The sequence below is a fragment of the Mytilus edulis genome, chromosome 12 (assembly GCF_963676685.1).
Source record: "Mytilus edulis chromosome 12, xbMytEdul2.2, whole genome shotgun sequence".
Classification (NCBI taxonomy): Eukaryota; Metazoa; Mollusca; class Bivalvia; order Mytilida; family Mytilidae; genus Mytilus; species Mytilus edulis.
In genome coordinates this window covers 67141548-67165180 of record NC_092355.1, presented here as the reverse complement: position 1 = coordinate 67165180, position 23633 = coordinate 67141548, and the positions used below count along the sequence as shown (strand labels likewise).

General features: G+C 34.1%; 1 protein-coding gene across 1 annotated transcript in view; it reads left to right on the top strand.

Annotated features, from left to right (window-relative positions):
• LOC139498965 (uncharacterized) overlaps window positions 1-23633 on the top strand; it is a 105587-nt gene that overhangs the window by 63625 nt on the left and 18329 nt on the right. The window contains exons 13-15 of the mRNA XM_071287556.1: window positions 1768-1819; window positions 8441-8683; window positions 13388-13879. Coding sequence (XP_071143657.1) covers window positions 1768-1819; window positions 8441-8683; window positions 13388-13879 — 787 coding nt within the window. The remainder of the gene's footprint in view (window positions 1-1767; window positions 1820-8440; window positions 8684-13387; window positions 13880-23633) is intronic.

The window sequence follows — 23633 nt, the reverse complement described above, 5'->3', positions numbered from 1 at the left end:
GGATTAATTTAAAATCTTTAACTTTTTTCAAGGAGAAATCTTCAATTGCACATTATTGCGCAATAGCATTATATTGGACAATATCACAGTATTGCACAATAGCAAGAAATCTTCAATTGCACAGTATTGTACAATAGCACAGTATTGGGCAATAGCAGGAAATCTTTAATTGCACAGTTTTTCGCAAAAGCACAGTATTGCGCAGTAGCAAGAAATCTTCAATTGCAAAATAGCATAGTATTGCACAATAGCACATTTTTGTGCAATAGCAAAAAATCTTTAAGGTGGTTCCTAACACTACAGGGGGATAACTCTGTAAAATCAGCTAAACGTTTTAATTACGTTGTTTTGTTACAGGAATATCAAGCTTCTCAATGATCATAATAAGTGTTTGTCAAACTGCTATATCACCAGTGTCATTTTTCTGATAAAACGGTTGGTTCAAATTTTTTGAAATTTTTATATTTTTGTAAAAGGGTCAAGGTAAATACTTTGTCAAAAAAAAATTTAAGAAAATTAAACGAGCCAAATTAATTTTAGTTAAAGTGTTGGGTACCACCTTAATTGCACAGTATTGTGTAATAGCAAGAAATCTTCAATTACACAGTATTGCACAATAGCATAATATTGCACAATAGCACAGTATTGCACAATAGCTGGAAATCTTTAATTGAAAATAAAGACATTCTTTTATTAAAAGTCTTCATTTTTTTGGGTTTCTAACCTTGTATTCCTATTTTGGATATTGGGGCCCCATTTTTAAATTGGTCTACATTGAGGTCAAAAGGGTCCGAAATTAAACTTTGTTTGATTTCATCAAAAACTGAGTTATTGCGGCTTTATGATATGCTGAATCTCATTATGCATTGAGATTTTGTATTTTGGGCCCTGTTTTCAAAGTAGTACATATTAAGGTTTGAAGGGTCCAAAATTAAACAAAATTTAATTTCAACTAAAATAAAATTTTTGGTGTTTTTTTTATATGCTGAATCTAACCATGTTTAACCATGTTAGATTTTGGATATCAGACCATTCTAGGAAAATTAAATGTCCCATTTTAAATTTTTAAGATCTTTAACCACATTTGTTAGTGTCAGAAACCTATGTTATGTCAAAAATTTGATCACAATCCAAATTCAGACAGTATCAACCTTGAATATTGTGTCCAAACTTGTCCGAACTTGCCCAAGCTGTTCACGGTTCGACCTCCGCGGTTGTATCAGGCTGCGCTCAGCGAATCATTTTATTTTATCTTGCTTTAAGATATTGATTTGATATTTGGTATATAGTTGTACCATGACAAGTTACAGATCAAGTTCAGAGTTTGTTCTGGTCCTTGGACTCAGAAAATTCGTTTGTATGTATTGGTGTAAACTATTGATTTTATTTGTACATGATTTGTGTCTGTACTTGTGTGTTTAATTATGATGAAGGACCAAAAAACATGGAGATTGAATACACAATCATCAAGTGTCATATCGAAAAAAAGGCACACTGTTCAAAGTATCTATTTTATACACATCTCATAACTTATTTCATGCATTCCAAATTTATGACAACACACTCGACCTCAGATGAGTTGAACCTCGGATAAGTCGAATACTTTGGTCCGTTTCCTTCAACTACGACATAATGAGGTTCGACTGTTTATAATGTGACACATTTTTATTGTATATTATTTTTCGGGGTAAATATTTTAGAAATTTAATAGTTTTACGAGTGACATGAGAGAAGATATATTAACATTGCATATTCCTCATTTTTTAGACTGTCATGTCAGAGAAATCTTCAGGTGTGACTGCTGGACAAGGGATAGAAGGTAATTTATTGTGGAGCCTGCGACTTTTGTCACAGAAAGCTCGACATAGATATAGTGATCTTGCGGTGGCAGCGTTAGCTAACTTCTTACTTTGTATATAGATGCCTTATGTGACAAAGTTTCTGTCTGTCCATTGTCCTTGACCTCATTTTCATGGTTCAATGACTACTTGAAAAAAAAGTCAACATTTTTTGTAATGTTAATTTCTTTCTTATTATGAGTAATAGGATAATAAAATTGAGAATGGAAATGGGGAATGTGCCAAAGAGACAACAACCCGACCATAGAGCAGACAACAGCAGAAGGTCACCAACAGGTCTTCAATGCAACGAGAAATTCTCATTCTGATTACTGCCATACAAGTTTGCGGCTTGACACACTTGACACCTGGTTCCCTCCTCTTGTATTCAATTGTGATTAATGTCATATAAGTTTGAGGCTTGACACACTTGACACCTGTTCCCTCCTCTAGTATTCAATTGTGATTACTGTCATACAAGTTTGAGGCTTGACACACTTGACACCTGGTTCCCTCCACTTGTGTAAAATTGTGATTACTGCCATACAAGTTTGAGGCTTGACACACTTGACACCTGGTTCCCTCCACTTGTGTAAAATTGTGATTACTGTCATATAAGTTTGAGGCTTGACACACTTGACAACTGGTTCCCTCCACTTCTTCTATTCAATTGTGATTACTGTCATATAAGTTTGAGGCTTGACACACTTGACACCTGGTTCCCTCCTTTTCTTGTTTTCAATTGTGATTACTGTCATACAAGTTTGAGGCTTGATACACTTGACACCTGGTTCCCTCCACTTCTTGTATTCAATTGTGATTACTGTCATATTAGTTTGAGGCTTGAAACACTTGACACCTGGTTCCCTCCTCTTGTATTCAATTGTGATTATTGTCATATAAGTTTGCGGCTTGACACACTTGACACCTGGTTCCCTCCTCTTGTATTCAATTGTGATTACTGTCATATAAGTTTGAGGCTTGACACACTTGACAACTGGTTCCCTCCACTTCTTCTATTCAATTGTGATTACTGCCATACAAGTTTGACGCTTGACACACTTAACACCTGGTTCCCTCCACTTCTTGTATTCAATTGTGACTACTGTCATACAAGTTTGAGGCTTGACACACTTGACACCTGGTTCCCTCCACTTGTGTAAAATTGTGATTACTGCCATACAAGTTTGAGGCTTGACACACTTGACACCTGGTTCCCTCCACTTCTTGTATTCAATTGTGATTACTGTCATATAAGTTTGAGCTTTGACACACTTGACACCTGGGTCCCTCCTCTTGTATTCAATTGTGATTACTGTCATACAAGTTTGAGGCTTGACACACTTGACACCTGGTTCCCTCCACTTCTTGTATTCAATTGTGATTACTGTCATATTAGTTTGAGGCTTGACACACTTGACACCTGGTTCCCTCCGCTTCTTGTTTTCAATTGTGATTACTGTCATATTAGTTTGAGGCTTGACACACTTGACACCTGGTTCCCTCCACTTCTTTTATTCAATTGTGACTACTGTCATACAAGTTTGAGGCTTGACACACTTGACACCTGGTTCCTTCCATGTGTGTAAAATTGTGATTACTGCCATACAAGTTTGAGGCTTGACACACTTGACACCTGGTTCCCTCCACTTCTTTTCAATTGTGATTATTGTCATATAAGTTTGAGGCTTGACACACTTGACCCCTGGTTCCCTCTTTTTGTATTCAATTGTGATTACTGTCATACAAGTTTGAGGCTTGACACACTTGACACCTGGTTCCCTCCACTTCTTGTATTCAATTGTGATTACTGTCATATAAGTTTGAGCTTTGACACACTTGACACCTGGGTCCCTCCTCTTGTATTCAATTGTGATTACTGTCATACAAGTTTGAGGCTTGACACACTTGACACCTGGTTCCCTCCACTTGTGTAAAATTGTGATTACTGCCATACAAGTTTGAGGCTTGACACACTTGACACCTGGTTCCCTCCACTTCTTCTTTTCAATTATGATTATTGTCATATAAGTTTGAGGCTTGACACACTTGACCCCTGGTTCCCTCCTCTTTTTGTATTCAATTGTGATAACTGTCATACAAGTTTGAGGCTTGATACACTTGACACCTGGTTCCCTCCACTTCTTGTATTCAATTGTGATTACTGTCATATTAGTTTGAGGCTTGATACACTTGACACCTGGTTCCCTCCACTTGTGTAAAATTGTGATTACTGCCATACAAGTTTAAGGCTTGACACACTTGACACCTGGTTCCCTCCACTTCTTGTATTCAATTGTGATTACTGTCATATAAGTTTGAGCTTTGACACACTTGACACCTGGGTCCCTCCTCTTGTATTCAATTGCGATTACTGTCATACAAGTTTGAGGCTTGACACACTTGACACCTGGTTCCCTCCACTTGTGTAAAATTGTGATTACTGCCATACAAGTTTGAGGCTTGACACACTTGACACCTGGTTCCCTCCACTTGTGTAAAATTGTGATTACTGTCATACAAGTTTGAGGCTTGACACACTTGACACCTGGTTCCCTCCACTTGTGTAAAATTGTGATTACTGCCATACAAGTTTGAGGCTTGACACACTTGACACCTGGTTCCCTCCACTTCTTCTTTTCAATTGTGATTATTGTCATATAAGTTTGAGGCTTGACACACTTGACACCTGGTTTCCTCCTCTTTTTGTATTCAATTGTGATAACTGTCATACAAGTTTGAGGCTTGATACACTTGACACTGGTTCCCTCCACTTCTGATATTCAATTGTGATTACTGTCATATTAGTTTGAGGCTTGACACACTTGACACCTGGTTCCCTCCTCTTGTATTCAATTGCGATTACTGTCATACAAGTTTGAGGCTTGACACACTTGACACCTGGTTCCCTCCACTTGTGTAAAATTGTGATTACTGCCATACAAGTTTGAGGCTTGACACACTTGACACCTGGTTCCCTCCTTTTCTTCTATTCAATTGTGATTATTGTAATACAAGTTTGAGGCTTGACACACTTGACACCTGGTTCCCTCCACTTGTGTAAAATTGTGAATACTGACATACAAATTTGAGGCTTGACACACTTGACACCTGGTTCCCTCCTCTTGTATTCAATTGTGATTACTGTCATACAAGTTTGAGGCTTGACACACTTGACACCTGGTTCCCTCCACTTGTGTAAAATTGTGATTACTGCCATACAAGTTTGAGGCTTGACACACTTGACACCTGGTTCCCTCCACTTCTTTTCAATTGTGATTATTGTCATATAAGTTTGAGGCTTGACACACTTGACCCCTGGTTTCCTCCTCTTTTTGTATTCAATTGTGATTACTGTCATACAAGTTTGAGGCTTGACACACTTGACACCTGGTTCCCTCCACTTCTTCTTTTCAATTGTGATTATTGTCATATAAGTTTGAGGCTTGACACACTTGACACCTGGTTTCCTCCTCTTTTTGTATTCAATTGTGATAACTGTCATACAAGTTTGAGGCTTGATACACTTGACACTGGTTCCCTCCACTTCTGATATTCAATTGTGATTACTGTCATATTAGTTTGAGGCTTGACACACTTGACACCTGGTTCCCTCCTCTTGTATTCAATTGCGATTACTGTCATACAAGTTTGAGGCTTGACACACTTGACACCTGGTTCCCTCCACTTGTGTAAAATTGTGATTACTGCCATACAAGTTTGAGGCTTGACACACTTGACACCTGGTTCCCTCCTTTTCTTCTATTCAATTGTGATTATTGTAATACAAGTTTGAGGCTTGACACACTTGACACCTGGTTCCCTCAACTTCTTGTATTCAATTGTGATTACTGTCATATAAGTTTGAGCTTTGACACACTTGACACCTGGGTCCCTCCTCTTGTATTCAATTGTGATTACTGTCATACAAGTTTGAGGCTTGACACACTTGACACCTGGTTCCCTCCACTTCTTGTATTCAATTGTGATTACTGTCATATAAGTTTGAGCTTTGACACACTTGACACCTGGGTCCCTCTTGTATTCAATTGTGATTACTGTCATACAAGTTTGAGGCTTGACACACTTGACACCTGGTTCCCTCCACTTGTGTAAAATTGTGATTACTACCATACAAGTTTGAGGCTTGACACACTTGACACCTGGTTCCCTCCACTTCTTCTTTTCAATTGTCATTATTGTCATATAAGTTTGAGGCTTGACACACTTGACCCCTGGTTCCCTCCTCTTTTTGTATTCAATGGTGATAACTGTCATACAAGTTTGAGGCTTGATACACTTGACACCTGGTTCCCTCCACTTCTTGTATTCAATTGTGATTACTGTCATATTAGTTTGAGGCTTGACACCTGGTTCCCTCCACTTGTGTAAAATTGTGATTACTGCCATACAAGTTTGAGGCTTGACACACTTGACACCTGGTTCCCTCCACTTCTTGTATTCAATTGTGATTACTGTCATATAAGTTTGAGCTTTGACACACTTGACACCTGGGTCCCTCCTCTTGTATTCAATTGTGATTACTGTCATACAAGTTTGAGGCTTGACACACTTGACACCTGGTTCCCTCCACTTGTGTTAAATTGTGATTACTGCCATACAAGTTTGAGGCTTGACACACTTGACACCTGGTTCCCTCCACTTGTGTAAAATTGTGATTACTGTCATACAAGTTTGAGGCTTGACACACTTGACACCTGGTTCCCTCCACTTGTGTAAAATTGTGATTACTGCCATACAAGTTTGAGGTTTGACACACTTGACAACTGGTTCCCTCTACTTCTTCTTTTCAATTGTGATTATTGTCATATAAGTTTGAGGCTTGACACACTTGACACCTGGTTCCCTCCTCTTTTTGTATTCAATTGTGATAACTGTCATATAAGTTTGAGGCTTGATACACTTGACACTGGTTCCCTCCACTTCTTGTATTCAATTGTGATAACTGTCATGTTAGTTTGAGGCTTGACACACTTGACACCTGGTTCCATCCACTTCTTGTATTCAATTTTGCATATACAAAGTCAGGTTAATACAAGTAAGTTGTCAATAGTTTGAAGAATTTTCACCGAATAATTCTCGTATATATTAACATTGATTATTAGAATTGACTATAAAAGTTAATATTGATAAGGTCTATGCTTTTCCAAAAGTTTAAATACAATAGACGGAGTTTCCGGTTATGTAATAAATGATTTACTTTCAATGGTGTTTATTTGTGTGACAGTATCAGGTTTAATCTGAGTGTTCTTTGTGACAGAAACTATAGTTCCCTCCACTTCTTGTATTCAATTGTGATTACTGTCATACAAGTTTGAGGCTTGACACACTTGACACCTGGATTCCTCCTCTTCTTGTATTCAATTATGACTACTGTCATACAAGTTTGAGGCTTGACACACTTTACACCTGGTTCCCTCCACTTCTTGTATTCAATTATGACTACTGTCATACAAGTTTTAGGCATGACACAGTTGACACCTGGTTCCCTCCACTTCTTGTATTCAATTGTGACTACTGTCATACAAGTTTGAGGCTTGAAACACTTAACACCTGGTTCCCTCCACTTCTTGTATTCAATTGTGACTACTGTCATACAAGTTTGAGGCTTGACACACTTGACACCTGGTTCCCTCCACTTCTTGTATTCAATTATGACTACTGTCATACAAGTTTGAGACTTGAAACACTTGACACCTGGTTCCCTCCATTTCTTGTATTCAATTGTGATTACTGTCATTAGTTTGAGGCGTGACACAGTTGACACCTGGTTCTCTCCACTTCTTGTATTCAATTGTGACTACTGTCATACAAGTTTGAGGCTTGAAACACTTGAAACCTGGTTCCATCCACTTCTTGTATTCAATTGTGCATATACAAAGTCAGGTTAATACATGTCAATCGTCAATAGTTTGAAGAATTTTCACCGAATAATTCCAGTATATATTAACATTGATTATTAGAATTGACTATAAAAGTTAATATTGATAAGGTCTATGCTTTTCCAAAAGGGAAATACCTTACTGTATTTCTTCTTATTGTTAACATTCTGCTGCCAAACTTTGACACAATTTCCCTCTGTAAGACATCACAATCAGGTTCATACTTAATAATGTTATCACAAATACCTATCTGGATCTCACCCTGGGAGTCTCAAAATTTTGTCAGTCCAGAGTTATCTGCCCAAAACCCAAACCAAAAAATCTTGTTAGTAAATAAATGCCTTAACTGTCATAGGAAGACCAAAACCGATGAGTGGAATTTGTTCAAGAACTCACCCTGTGAATTTGATTTATTTAAACCGGAAAGATTCAAAGACTCCTTGGTTGGGTTATTCCCCTTTGAAAATTAAACAAAGTCGGTTGGCCACTCTAAATCAGAAACCGTAAGTCGTAGACACTTGGGATCATGTGACCTTATAGATAACTGGACGTTACACAAACAACAATCAATCCATGTTTGACATACACTTTTAATGATTTGTTAATGAAAAATATTGAAAACAAACTTTTAAATTGGTTAACAAATCTTTATTAAACTTAGACTTAATGATATTTTTATAGAAAAAGTTATAATTACAGATCCAATCCACACACAGACAAAGTCCAATATGTTAAACAGGTTACTTGGCAGTGGGACGTATGTTTCCTATGACATGCGCTGTATGGTAACAGGCCAGTTCGCGGTCGGAAAATCGAGTCTTGTCAAGCTCTTAGCTGGTGATGTCGTCCCAGAAGGAAGACATCCTACCGATGGAATTTCCCTACTAGAAGGTCGCTGTGGCCTTGATGTTGAGAATAGAAGCTGGATTTATATTGATCCTGGTAAGAAAATCTACAACATAAAAACTTTTCATTTATATTTGAATTCCTCTTTGGTATCTTCAACTTCTCTATTAGGTTCAGAATCAGGTAATCTTTATAACATGAAAAGACAAAGACATAGATCATGTAGAAAAAACCTGCGGCTTATTGAACGAATTAAACGGTAATACGAACTCAATAACACTATTGTTGGGATTGGTGAATGTAGTTTCTCTTATGATTTAAACAAAATTCTAGTCTGATATTCAGAGATATTGTCCTTGTATCATGTTAATGGTCATATTATTGGCAATTTTTATATGCCTTAACCGATTTAAGATATTGTTGTGCATTTTTTTTCTACAGGGCCGTTATACTGACTTCTGACAAAAAACAAAAAAACTTTTGCATATAATATTTGATTCTTACAGCAAGTTCAAAAGGATATACTATAATGTACTCATTGCATAGCTCTTTATAAGTACCCTACCGACAGAGTCGAAGGGAACTTCAGGTTGCACTCTGTTCGTCTGTCTGTCCTTCTGTCAGTCCGGCAAATCAGTTTTCCACACTTTTTATGCCCCAGCCGTTGTGAAGGGGGCATTAAGTTTTACCCTTGTCCGTCTGTACGTGGGTACATCCCAAAATTGATTTCTGTTCTTTTACTTAGCTGGCCTTAACCAAATGTTATGAAACTTTATATACACAATGCTTATTACCACAAAACACAGATCAAGTTTTAATTTTGGTGACGTCACTTTTACCGTTCTAGAGTTGTGCCCCTTTTACAATTGGAGAAATTCCTGAAATATATGTGTCTGTTCTCAGTTAAACTTTAGTTTGCCTCCAAATGTTATGAAACTTATGCACAATGCTTATTACCATAAAACTCAGATCAAGTACAAATTTGGGTAGCGTCACTTTTACAGTTCTTGAGTTATATCCCTTTCTAACATTACAGTACGCCCAGAGAGTATGTAATCGCGAACTCTAATCACCGATTTCCGAGTGTAGCGGTGTGACACCGCGAATCACTGATTATACTCCCAATTTCCTCCAAAGATTCTCTCCCAACACCGCGTGGCTGTTTATTGGTTTATTGCCCATCGGATGTACTGAAAATTAATGACGCGTGACAACATCATCGGATTAGCCAGATTTATTACCTTTGTACATTTAATCGATCTTGATTGCACCTGTGTGCTTTAAAATACGTTATTTAAATGTCCTTTCATTGGCAGATAAAAGTGTGACTATTTTCATTTAAAATAAGATAATTATTCTTGTATGTATATGCCCATGTCATTGTCATATGTCATACAACGTACAAACGTATAAAAATACGAGTAAAACACTTATTTTGTATTTTCATTATAGTCCGATCAGGTCATAATTTTTGTTTTTTCAACAAAGACGATTTTACCACAACTAGAACCTTTTATGACCTACTCAGTGAGCAATATTCGGTTCATTAATAGTTTAATATTAAATAATTAATATCAACTGGCTTAAAACAAAATGATGTTTTTACGGTAATATGTCCAATCTAAATTAAACCCAAGAGTTAATTTATCGGATCAACAAGTGAACTCTGTTACTTTCAATTTATTTTGAAATGTAAAATATTATGTTTCACTACCTCGGTAGATTACCGACTAGAAATATTTGAATTTAAAAAAGAAACTGTAAAGTGACAAATAGTTTTGTATGCAATGTGGCAGCCCTATATTCATAAATACTGAGATACATTCGCCGCCCAGACACAACACAATAATCACAACCTTTAAATATTTAATTATATGGAGAACAGAAATCATGTGTTTTTATCCGTTATGATCTGTTATTGATCTTTAATGATTTTAAATAAAATTGGATTGGCGCAATCCGTATTTTACTGCTCGTTAAAAGTCCTCAGCGAAATATAAAAAGAAGTTTCAACAATTATAAAATAGAATATTTTAATGAAATTATATCGTGTTCTACAAGAAAGAAATATGTGAAAAAAAAATGTGGATCGGATTTTTACGATCGGCAAATTTTCACAGAGGATCTCTACCAACACCCATCAGGAACTGAACGACATGCATCCTGTTTTCATCTACCATTAATATATAGTGTTGACTATGGACGTATAAAAAAACGGTCCGGTTTTATGTCCTCTGTTGACTGAGAAACGTAAAAATAAAAGGCTGATGTTGGTTAATTCAGAAAAGGAATACAATTTAGAATCCGGTTAATATCAATTGTAAAAGTACATTCAAGAGCCTCAATCTTAAGGCACACAAATTTATGTCAATCATTACAAAGCAAGTTTAAACCTTGACTGAATTTTCCCACGGTTATTCAGAAAGGTCACCTGAGTTTACTGTTACATGATACTATTTCCCGCCAAATAAAAATCTCGTGGACAAAATTGATGTCACTATTTTTAGCATTCAATATTGTGAGCAAAGTCAAGTTCAAGTTCAACTACGCACTGTTGATCACTGAGATGCGTATCGTCTTCCCACGGCAATTAATTGCTTTAAAAATATTTAAAGATCACTGTTCTAAATACAACACAAAAGTTTACATTCATTAAATGAATATTATGCAACGACGAGTTGATGCAGCTATAGAAATATTCCTGTTGTAGCTGAAATGTATTATTTATCCTAAAGTAATGTTAACAAATCGTGAAGAGAAAATGCCGTAGACTTATTAAGCATAAGGAATGGTGAAAAGTATTTTCTTTTTTTCTTGCCTATACAAGTTTTAAGAAACGTAATTTTCTTTCTTTCTCACATTTTATACCTTCAGCGTTAATTTCCGTTTATTTTCACATAAGTATGTCTCTTTTCGTAAGTTATATAAATTACCGATAAAAAAAAACCGAGGTCATAATCAAGTATAGATTTTTTTTTTTATTAAACTTTAATGCAATTGAAAGCATTAACAACAACCTTTTGCTTTTTAAAACTTTTATTTTGTAATCGTAAAATGGAAATGGCGTAGATTTATTAGCATAACAGATAGTGAATAATATTTTCTTATTTACTTGTATAAAAAACTTTGAGACGTGTCACTTTTCTTTAAACTACCCTAATTTATTCAGCGTTAGTCTCCGTTTATTGTTACACAATTATATCTTTTTTAGTAAATTAAATATTTATTTACTGATAAAAAACGGAAGTCAAAAACAAATATAGTGATTTAAATGTACAGAGTAATTAAAAGAATTAACAACAACGTTTTTATGCCCCACCTACGATAGTAGAGGGGCATTATGTTTTCTGGTCTGTGCGTCCGTCCGTCCGTTCGTCCGTCCGTTCGTTCGTTCGTCCGTCTGTCCCGCTTCAGGTTAAAGTTTTTGGTCGAGGTAGTTTTCGATGAAGTTGAAGTCCAATCGACTTCAAACTTGGTACACTTGTTCCCTATGATATGATGTTTCTAATTTTAATGCCAAATTAGAGATTTTACCCCAATTTCACGGTCCACTGAACATAGAAAATGATAGTGCGAGTGGGGCATTCGTGTACTGAGGACACATTCTTGTTATTTTTATTTTAATCTTTCATTTGTTTCAAGCAATCAGATATAAACTGATAATCAATAGACAGGAAATACAATTGTTTAATTACATTAGAAATCTCGCATACCTTGACTGCCGTGTGCCGGCATAGATCAGAAGGATAAGGGCAATAAATTACCTGGTGTGACACCGCGTCACTCCAGACTGGGAGAGATGTCGCTAATACAATAAACAAAAGGTAACGGATTTACGCGGAAGTCGGAGGGAATACTCCCAAATTTCTCCGAGAATTTAGGGAGTGATGTCGGAGTTTCCTGGTGTCACACCAGGAAAAAACTCGGTGTATGGAGTTTGGGATGGCTTTCGCGAAAATGGTACTGTATATGCAAGCAGGGGCATCATCTGTGTCCCATGGGTACATTCCTGGCTGTTTGGTGTATAGGTTTATCATGACAAGTTACAGAGCAAGTTTGAATTTTGTTCCGGTCTGAAGATTTTTTGCAGAGTTATGGTCCTTTGACTTACAAAATTCACTCAAATAATCAGTTTTCAGCCTTAATGTTCGTCATGCTTGAAGGTATTGATTTGTTAATTGGTATATAGTTTTATCATGACAAGTTACAGATCAAGTTTAATTTGTTTTCCAGTCTAATGCTTGAGCGCAGATTAATAAATGGTCCTTGGACTTATTGACTTGATATTTGTTAAATAGTTTACATTATGACAAGTTATAGATCAAGTTAGAATTTTGTTACAATACAATGAATTTTAAACTGGTAGGGGACTATGTATTGCCATGCAATACTCACAGAATGCTTGTTAGCTATAAACTTTGAGTTTATCGTCTGTTTATCTACTGCTGTTCTGTTTGTAATTTTTTTTTAAATATTTCTTCTTCTTAAACTGAACTTAAATCATACTTGAGGCTTCTAGCTTCAAATTCATTCCTGAATTTCCTGCTCAAAGTTAAAACACAGGAATAAAACAGACAAAATGGTAGTTTTTGTCTTGGCTAAAAAGACAGTACGACATATACATATAGGGACCTTATTTATTCTGTTGAGGCATATGTTAGGGTTTTGCTAAAAAATCATTCAATGCTTTTGGCCTTGAGCATGTCTTTTGATGGTATCAGTATAACAACAGCACATTATTAAACCAAAATATTTTTTTTTTTAATATTATCTATTCAAGTGATATAGACTATTTTACAGAAACGTATGACGCTTTAGATGTGGTTTACAATAAGGTGTTGATGACTTCAGTAGAAGAGGATGAAAGAAAAGAAGAAAAAACACCAAAGAAACCACATTTACCAGATTCAAACCCTGTTAGAAGTGATAGTAAAGTGATGACCACTGGTCCCTCCCAACAGCCCCTAGCAGCCAAACCTTTGTCACCTCAAATATCTGACAGTGAGTCCAAGACAATACCAGAGTTAAAAACACACATGAAATCAAAAATGACAAAAGAAGAAATAAGAAAGAGAATGGAAAAAGTCCTTAAAAGTGGAAACTACAAGATGAAAGTTGGAAGACTGATTTTTTGGGACTTTGGTGGACAGTATGTTTACTATACGACACACCAAACCTTCATGACGTTCAGAGCTTTGTTTCTTGTGGTATTCGACGGAAGCAAAGGATTACATGAAGTAGTCCCAGATGTTCTGTGTTTTCCAGGACAGCACATGACACCAACCCCAGCAGGTACTGTATGTTAGTTACAATACAAAGACTCATATATATTGAACATCATTTATTGTTTATTATGTTAAAAAAAACATCTACTTTATCATCAGTAAAAACAAGGCGTCCAGGTTACTGTGCCAATACTTACTTTAATATTGTGAAGACAATGAAAGCTTTCCCAATAATCAGTTGGAATTTACCTGTGATTTAAATTTTTGCAAAGTGTACTGTCCCATTGAATAGTAACCGTAGCTTTGTTATCTGTGTTAATCATGTTTATGTTGTTCAAGGGAAACTTTGAATTTCGAATTTTCATGAAAAAAAATCATTCATTGATTATAAATAGGGCTGTACAAAAACAATACTAGTGATAAAAAAAACATTAAGGTGGTACCTAACAGTACAGGGAGATAACTCTGCTAAATGTTTTAATTACGTTGTGTTGTTAAGGGAATATTAATGTTAAGCTTCTCAATGATCAAAATTAGTGTTTGTCAAACTTCTATACAACCAGTGTAATTTTTCTGATAAAACGATTGGTTTAAATATTTTGAAATTTTTATATTTTTGTCAGAGGATCAAAGTAAATACTTTGTTAAAATTTTATGAAAATTAAACTTGTCAAATTAATTTTAGTGAAAGTGTTGGGTACCACCTTTAAACTAAATAAATGATAAATATTACAAAATTATATTAATAATAGACTAGTATTGTATCGTAGATAATTTCGAAAATCAGTGCCAATTATTTATTTTTAAGCATTCATGCCCCTTTGAAATATTAAATATATCTAAAATAGCTTTACATTTGCATTCAAGTCTGTGTTTTCTAATTTTTAGCTCACCTGGCCCGAAGGGCCAAGTGAGCTTTTCTCACCACTTGGCGTCCGTCGTCCGTCGTCCGTCGTCGTCGTCGTTAACAATTTACATTTTGAACTTCTTCTAGAGAACCACTGAATGGAATGGAACCAAACATGGCATGAATGTTCCTTATGAGGTGCTGACCAAGTGTTGTTACTTTGTAGCCGATCCATCATCCAAGATGGCCGCCAGCGGGGGACTTAGTTTAACATAGGACCCTATGGGAAATGCATACAAATGACTTCTTTTAGAGAACCACTGAATGGAATGAAACCAAACATGGCATGAATGTTCCTTATGAGGTACTGACCAAGTGTTGTTACTTTGTAGCCGATCCATCATCCAAGATGGCCGCCAGCAGGGGACTTAGTTTAACATAGGACCCTATGGGAAATGCATACAAATGACTTCTTTTAGAGAACCACTGAATTGAATGAAACCAAACATGGCATGAATGTTCCTTATGAGGTGCTGACCAAGTGTTGTTACTTTGTTGCCGATCCATAATCCAAGATGGCCGCCAGCGGGGGACTTAGTTTAACATAGCACCCTATGGGAAATGCATACAAATGACTTCCTCTAGAGAACCACTGAATGGAATGAAACCAAACATAGCATGAATGTTCCTTATGAGGTGCTGACCAAGTGTTGTTACTTTGTTGCCGATCCATCATCCAAGATGGCCGCCAGCGGGGGACTTAGTTTAACATAGGACCCTATGGGAAATGCATACAAATGACTTCTTTTAGAGAACCACTGAATGGAATAAAACCAAACATAGCATGAATGTTCCTTATGGGGTGCTGACCAAGTGTTGATACTTTGTAGCCGATCCATCATCCAAGATGGCCGCCAGCGGGGGACTTAGTTTAACATACAGTCCGTGTAACGTAAAAGTTAACAATACGAACGATGCCCGAACCATGTACGGACGATGCCCGAACGATGTACGTACGCTTACCGAACGGTGTACGAATGCAAACGAAACGCTGACCGAGCGTTGTACGGACGCTGAACGAACGATGTACGAACGAAACCATGTACCATAAACCATTCCATAAACGATAACATAAGCGCCCTTTTATCGTATATCTTATGGTTTTGCGTAAATCGTTTCATTTAGCGTATACCGTATCGTTTAGCGTACATCGTTTCGTTTAGCGTACATCGTTTCGTTTAGCGTACATCGTTTCGTTTAGCGTATATCGTATCGTTTAGCGTACATCGTTTCTTGGCGAGCATAGTTTCGTTTAACGTATATGTTGGTTTTTTTTTTAAATATAAAACATGAATTGTGTTCTGTTAAATCTTTTTATATAGGCGATAATATGCGTAAAATTCGGATCACTCAACATTTTTTTGAAAATAGCCTAAAGTATCACCCTTTTTTTCCAAATGACCAATTCAAGTTATTTTAGATTGAAGTCGGAATTGATATAATGTTCTTACAAAAATATATTCGGGGTCTTAAGGTTGACTTTTTGTTCAAAAAGATTGTTAAATATTTTTTATGTATTCTCTTTTATAGCATGTATTTTAAAAACGACTGAATAGAAGTTTTATCTATATGTCGTAATTAAACAATTTATTTTTTTATTATAGATTTGATTATTCATTTTAATATCAGACGAAAAAAAAAAAATATTCGAGAAATTTCAAACAAAAACAATTACTCATTATGTGCCTCATCAACTCCAAACATAATTCCCTACCAATGTACAAACGATTGTGTATTATTTTTACCTATAAATGCACTTTACTTTAAACAATCATCAACAATTGTCCGACAAAAAACTAGACCATGTCCCTCTATTCTTGAATTTTCTTATACCATGTTCCTCTGTTCTTTATTTTGCCCGTTATACTCTAATCTAATTTTGTATTTTTTTTCTTTATTTTTCTGTATTTATACCTTCTTAATTCGGAGCAACCCACACTAAATATACATATGATACACACGGTCTATAGGTCATCGCTTGTGCCGAAATACACATCTTTGCATAACACAGGATATCCTTCTTCATATTTATTTTAAGTACTGAATGCTTTTTTTTTGTAACTTCATTGGGGTGTAAAAGCGTTGACCGAAGTACATTTTGTAAGAAGCGCGAAAGCGCTTCATTCTAAAAATGTGCACACGGTCATATGAATATGTTCGTTATTTGATTTAACGAGTTTAACAATCGAAACCCCTGAAATATCGCCTTATGACAAGCACGAAAAATGGCTAAACTAAACTTCCAACAGCGGACAATTATTTATAATTATACGATATTCTTTCAATGGATGTTTTAAATATAATGCAGAACTTATCAATTAAGACATTTCTTATCCCTTTTCAAATATGAAGTCACATGCACGAACAAGTTTGTCTGACAACATATTTCATCCTGGCCACAACTCCCCCACCCTTACCCTGTAAAAGTTTAATGGTATTTCCCTAGTGTTGATTTCGACAACGAGCTTTAATTGTAACCGCAGATAAATAGTCAATTGTAAGTCGGTGTGACTCTATCCACCACCAACACATAACCACAAGCTGAGTGAGGAGACTTTCTTGCTATAAGACGGACGTCTAGAACTATTTTCAACCTTGTCGTCTTATTTCTTAAATTACGTTTTAACGAAATATTCGTTCCCGTGAAAACTAAGATTTGTTTAACTTTCAAATTTTATTGTGGTCTCTTCTCATGATATAGCGGTTATCTGTTTGTTGGCTTTACAGCTAATTTCCTAATGCATGTAAAGCGAGACTTTAGTTAGCTTGCTTGCTTAGTTTGTATATTTTACAATTGTAATTGGGATAACCAATCAAATTTAAATATAATATATACAGATGAAAATATGCCTCTATATTGTTTGAAGTTGTCAATGTTATTTACAAAGCTTGAATCCATGTTTATACAAACAGAGCAAGCAAGCCTATCAAAGTGTTACTCTACAAGCATTGGGAAATTAGCTGTAAAGTTGACAAGATAACAGGTTAATGTATTCAAGTGAATTTAAGATTTGTTGCAATTCTAAAGTACAATGGTTAAATCAATCTAATCTTTGATGTGTCATATGGGCATCCCTATGAAATAAGACAGTCCATGTGTGACCCATGGCATTAGATATTATGCATGTCAGTGGATATTTTCTTTGTGAAGCTAGCACTAGTAAGTAAAATGTAAGCAAGTAAGTAAGTAGGTAAATTATTTATTATAGTGACATGTGTTTTTTTCCACAAAATATTGTATTATACAGTGAGATATAAAAACAATAATTAGAACACCCGACCCTTTGGGTATATAAGTCACTTTAAACATAAATAATTAAGAATGGTACGGCGAACAAAAATAAATAAATGTTATCGAAAATTTTAATATAAAAATCTTACGAATAACCTATATTATTTACGTGTCTGAAATATTTTGAAAAGTGAAATTAAACTCTTGAACAGACCATTTATGAACGTCGATTCACAGGCACTTGTCTCAAATTTTGTTTTCCTATATATATTGATATTAAGGTATATAGGATTTTTTTATTGAGACAAGTGCCTGTGCGTCGTTTGTGTGAATTCGGGATTTACACGTATTAAAACCTCTTCACTTTTCGGGATTCGAGGAAAAAAAATATTTAGCAAGCACTGTTGAGGAACACAAATAAAAAAAATAATTCTGTTTCATAAATTTAATTTGTTAATATTTGCAACTCTTAAAACCAGCTGATATTTTTTTTTTATTTCTTCGTGTTGAATAACCTAACAAATGGGGATACATGTATCAACGACTTCCCAAATTTAATTTAAAATTCAACTACGTTACCCAATACTTTTAATATTGAAACAATGCAAGATATAAATATATTTTTGTTTATCAAATTCGAATACTGGGAGCTATCTGAAGTCTGTTCATAGGATCTCAGTTTTAATATAGGCGTGGCAATCCATCACTTTTATCCAATCAACTGTCCTTAATAATAAAGATTGACGTGCAATTGTGTCTGTGTCAAGTTAGATTAATATATTCATATTTCTGGACGTACATACTAGTATGTCAGAGTTTAGGCTTTTTCATTCGATAGTAGCAGATGAAAAAAAAGGATTTTCTGATATTCTATCTATAACTGAAAAAAATGGCATTAAATCGTAGAGGCAGTCCCACTTTATGTGAAGAATAGAACGTATTCAGTTTTTTGGATTTTCTTCTGTCCACTAGCAAATGTCTGCCTGTACCACTGAAAATATATATAACTTCTGGACTAGCGAACACAGGCAACCTAGTAACTAATCTTCCTGCTTCCAACTGAACGACATGTTCCAGATTGTTGTAATCTTGTTGAGTACAGTCATCCCATAACTCACGTGCATATTACATAATTGGTCTTATAAGTGTTAAGTTTATGTGAATAAGATAATTCCTAGTCAATACATATTTCAATTTTTTTTTTTGAAATTTAATCTTGTGCTTTCACACTTTGAAACGTTTTCTATATTGTATAGATTTTACCATTGAAATCAAAATTAATACTTAAATGTTTATGACAGGAGACAATTCTACTACTTGATTTTGAAGTTCTATTTTATTATCATCTGGAGAAATATTACAAGAGAATAGCATAGTAATAGTCTTGTTCCGATTAAAAACAATAAACCAATCCTTAGACCATACTAAAATTTGTTCTAAATCGCTATTTAAGACATTCGCTAATATGTTAGGACTAGTACTTGAATAAGAAAGGGATTTTTCATCAGCACACAATCGAGTTAGACTTATCAAATTACCAGCTATGTCATATACATGAATAAGGAATAGTAGGGACCCTAATACAGAGCCTTGTGGAACTCCGGCATTAGTATTCTCAAAAGGCAAATATGAACTTGAAACAGAAACGCATTTTGTATATTTGAAATATAACTAATTAAGTGATTAAATACGTTTTTAAATACATTTTTTTTTCAAATATTTTCCTACTTCTGATAATAATGAGATTGGTCTAAAATTGGAAATCAGTGATTTGTACCCGGTTTTGAAAATAAATAAATGCTGAAAGTCAACTCATTTTAAAGAAGTTTTGAAAATAAAATGGTCAAATGCATTTTTTTTTTACATAAAGCACAAATAAATTTACATGTTACATTATGAGATCAAAATACCTTAAATAACCCAGTCCAGAGATATCGTGTATATTCGACTGAATATACCATATCCAGTATTTTACATTCATACTTGTTACGTAACAAGATCTGGGCCCAGGTAAAAAGATCCAGCAGGCGGTGTATATTCTAAAGTGTTTATCGCCTTCCATTATACATGCTGACGATGACATTTAGCTTTAGGGCCATTTTGTTTTCGCAAAGACAAACAAAAATTAAATAATTTTATATATAAAATATTCTGTTGAAAAATTATTTTTTTAAATTAAAGGTAAACAGATAAGCATAATGTCTTCGCAATTTCTTGTTAAGATCCATGGACACAGATGTCAGACGGAATAAGAAAACACTAAATTCTTAAACAAATATATTGTAAAATGGACACCAAACATATTTTGATAGAGTAGTGTACTGATAAATTTTCTTGTGTATTTTCTATGTTCTGGAAACTTCAACATCCCATCAACAATACTTAAATTAAAGTCCTAAGTTTAATAAAGTAAATATATATATTTTTTAGAATATCATTTGCAAGGCTGCATGCCCTGCATGCCCATTGCATCTATCGTTTTCATATGTTTCTTTTCCGCCATGCATAAGTTTAATCTCTACTTTGACTTTATTCTATATAATTATATATAATTTGTTTCAGAGATCGATTTATGAACTTTATGCTTAAAATAATTAACCCACAATATATGTATATGGTATACAGCATTTTTTTTGTATATGTACATGCATAAATTAATAATAATCCCTTAGATATATTTTAGTTGATTGATTGTAAGTTGTTTTATGTCCAGTGTAAACTATCTCAAACATTTTTATGAAGAAAAGAGTTTCTAATTCGCAGGAAGAATTTACGTCATATTTTGCACAATGTAATTTAAAGTATTATTTCCTTGTTTCAAAGTAAAAATAATAAATATTATCATATTTTAAAAAAAACGTGGATTTGTTTTGTGATCAATAGAACTTACTGCGACCAATTAAATTGTATTTACAATGAGATTTATATTTAGGTGTGTGCCAAATAGGGAAACAATAAACTGGTAAGTTGGTGACCATTTAGACTTCGTTTAGATAACACACGTCTTCAAAATTAATAGTTTAAAATAAAATTTTGGGGAGTTAAAAATTGAAAAGTGAAACGCTAAAATGTATATACAAACCTATTCTATCACTTTCCTCTGAGCAAGGGAAATATATATTGAAACTGTAGGAGATCATTGTGGGTTTAACGACAACGAGACAGCAATCAAACAACAAAAACACATAAGGACAGCTAGTGGGTAACATTATATAGTTTAGTTTAAACATATTTTATTTGCTGAATTAAAGCAAAATGGATTAGACACAAGTAAATCATACTTATGAAGTCTTCTCCATAATACAATATATAGTTACAATAATAGTATAATATAATGGACATGCATATAAAACAAACAATTTATACAATATAATACTAGCTTTCATTAGTGAACAAAGAGGATAGAAAGTAAAAAGAGAAAAAGAAAGTTTGAACAGTCGTATAATTCTGTGACAATTACTTGTGAATTGATGGCAATGATGACGTTCAGTGTCAGTAATAATAACGCTCTATCAAGGCATAAGAAATCTGTTTGACCTTTTTATGAAATTTTGAACATGTTTGAAAATTTGAATATTTTGTTCGTTCGAAAGTTCCAAGTGTCCGCAAATTAATAGTTTTGTATCTAAAACAAAGTTTTCAGATAGCCAGTTAAGGTTATGGAATAAGGTTTTTCTACATAATGTGTATTTTGGGCAAACGAAGAAGTAATGGTAGACATCCTCAATATCGGACCCACAATGGCAAGAAGGATCATCTATAATATTAGCTCTAAATAGGTCATTGTTTAAGAATGAAGCGGAACATCGCAATTATATTATATAGTGTTCACCAATTATAGATAGGTGTATATACAACATGCCAATTTCTAAATCATCCCTTATTTCTTTATCATTGTGAATAATTTATCTCGGAAAATAAAATACATGTACTACAAGTCTTTGATTTAACAAATGATAAAAGATCTGGCATAAAAACGTGATTCTCAATATAATTTAAAAATTGAGGAGAACGCCAGAATAAGAAAGTTATACAATTTAAAGAATACCAATCTTAAAGTTTTACTACTAAGAGGTACATTGTCCCCCTTTTTTTAACCTACAAGAAAACTTCATGAGAGCCGATGATTAAATATCCACCTTAATTTTCCGAAATGTTCATATATAATATTAATACGGCGTCAAGTGTTTAAACAGTTATCAAATCGTTATGCACGTTAAATAAATATTAAAAATGTCATATGAATAAATAAATGCTTAAAAAAATGATGCAATTATGTTATCAATCTAAAAATATTAATCATGAAATAATAAATATATATATATATATATTAAATGACTGAAGCAATTAAAATTCTTAACGATATTGTTTCAATATTGCCGAAAACTGAGACTACTATAACTGTTATACAATGTACATGTAGTAGTCTCAGCCGAAAACAATACGTAATATTGATAATATAAGCAAGTGTGACAAACCAATCAAAAATTTGTTGTTTGGGACTATTCATGGTTGACTAGTTCTATATTAACCAGTGACACTAGTCCTAATTTTTAAGAAAAGGGACAGACAAAGTATGAAACAAAAATAACCGGTTTTTCAAAACTATATTTTCAAAATGCACTGCATAATTTGAACCGCTTTAAAGTGTTTCATTTTATTTTATGTTTGTGCGTATACGAAAAATTGATAGCAAGTTAAACTTCAATGTTCATAATGTTAATGTCTGTGTCATTTTGGTCTTTTGTGGATAGTTGTCTCATTGGCAATCATACCACATCTTCTTTTTTATATGACTTACGAGTATTATATTTCTTGTGAAATCGATAGATGAGCGTTTTTTTCACAAATACCGAACAAAAGAATATAGCGTAAACGTCATTAATGAACAAACAACCCAACGAGAAAAATAAAACTTAAGAGGCATCTACATGTACATGTATAACTAGTTTTGAATTAGAGAAATCATTCAATACCATATGATTCTATTCAGATTTGTGCGTTTTTTCGATTTACGAATAATTCAATAAGATAAAAAAAGTAATTGAAGCAACAACAAAAAAAAAGATACATGAAATAACGAATTAACATAAGTTTACAAATACATACCAAGGTGCATTTAATAAAACAACATTTGAACTTATTAATACATTTTTTCAATTGTAATTTTATGTACCCGATATGGTGTTCTTCTAAAAATAAAAATAACTTGAATGGGTATTTATGGTGTATATACATGTATCACACGTGCTATCTACATGCACAATATACGGAAATGACATGGCTGGGTATTGTAAAGTTACTGAATGAAGATTACTGTCAAGTGTATATCACCGGGCGAAGAATTTACTGGTTTGTCAAAACGGTTAGGTGTAATTTGTCATATTGTAAAGGTTTGAATCGCGCTCATCTCTTCTTTTTTATAATATGAATTGCGCCTATAAATGGAACTTGACACATTCCCATTTCCATTCTCAATTTTATTAATTGTGTCATATTTACCTCGAAACGATTAACCTATTTACACGTACATGTAACATTAAAATACTGATATCAACTGTTAAATAACTAAAATTACTAAAATTTGAAATTATGTACTTCTCCTTCCGTATGCCATGTTTTTTGTGTCAATTTTATCTTTCCATCAGGTCCTAGTGCACTATTTTGTCAAAAGTGCACTAA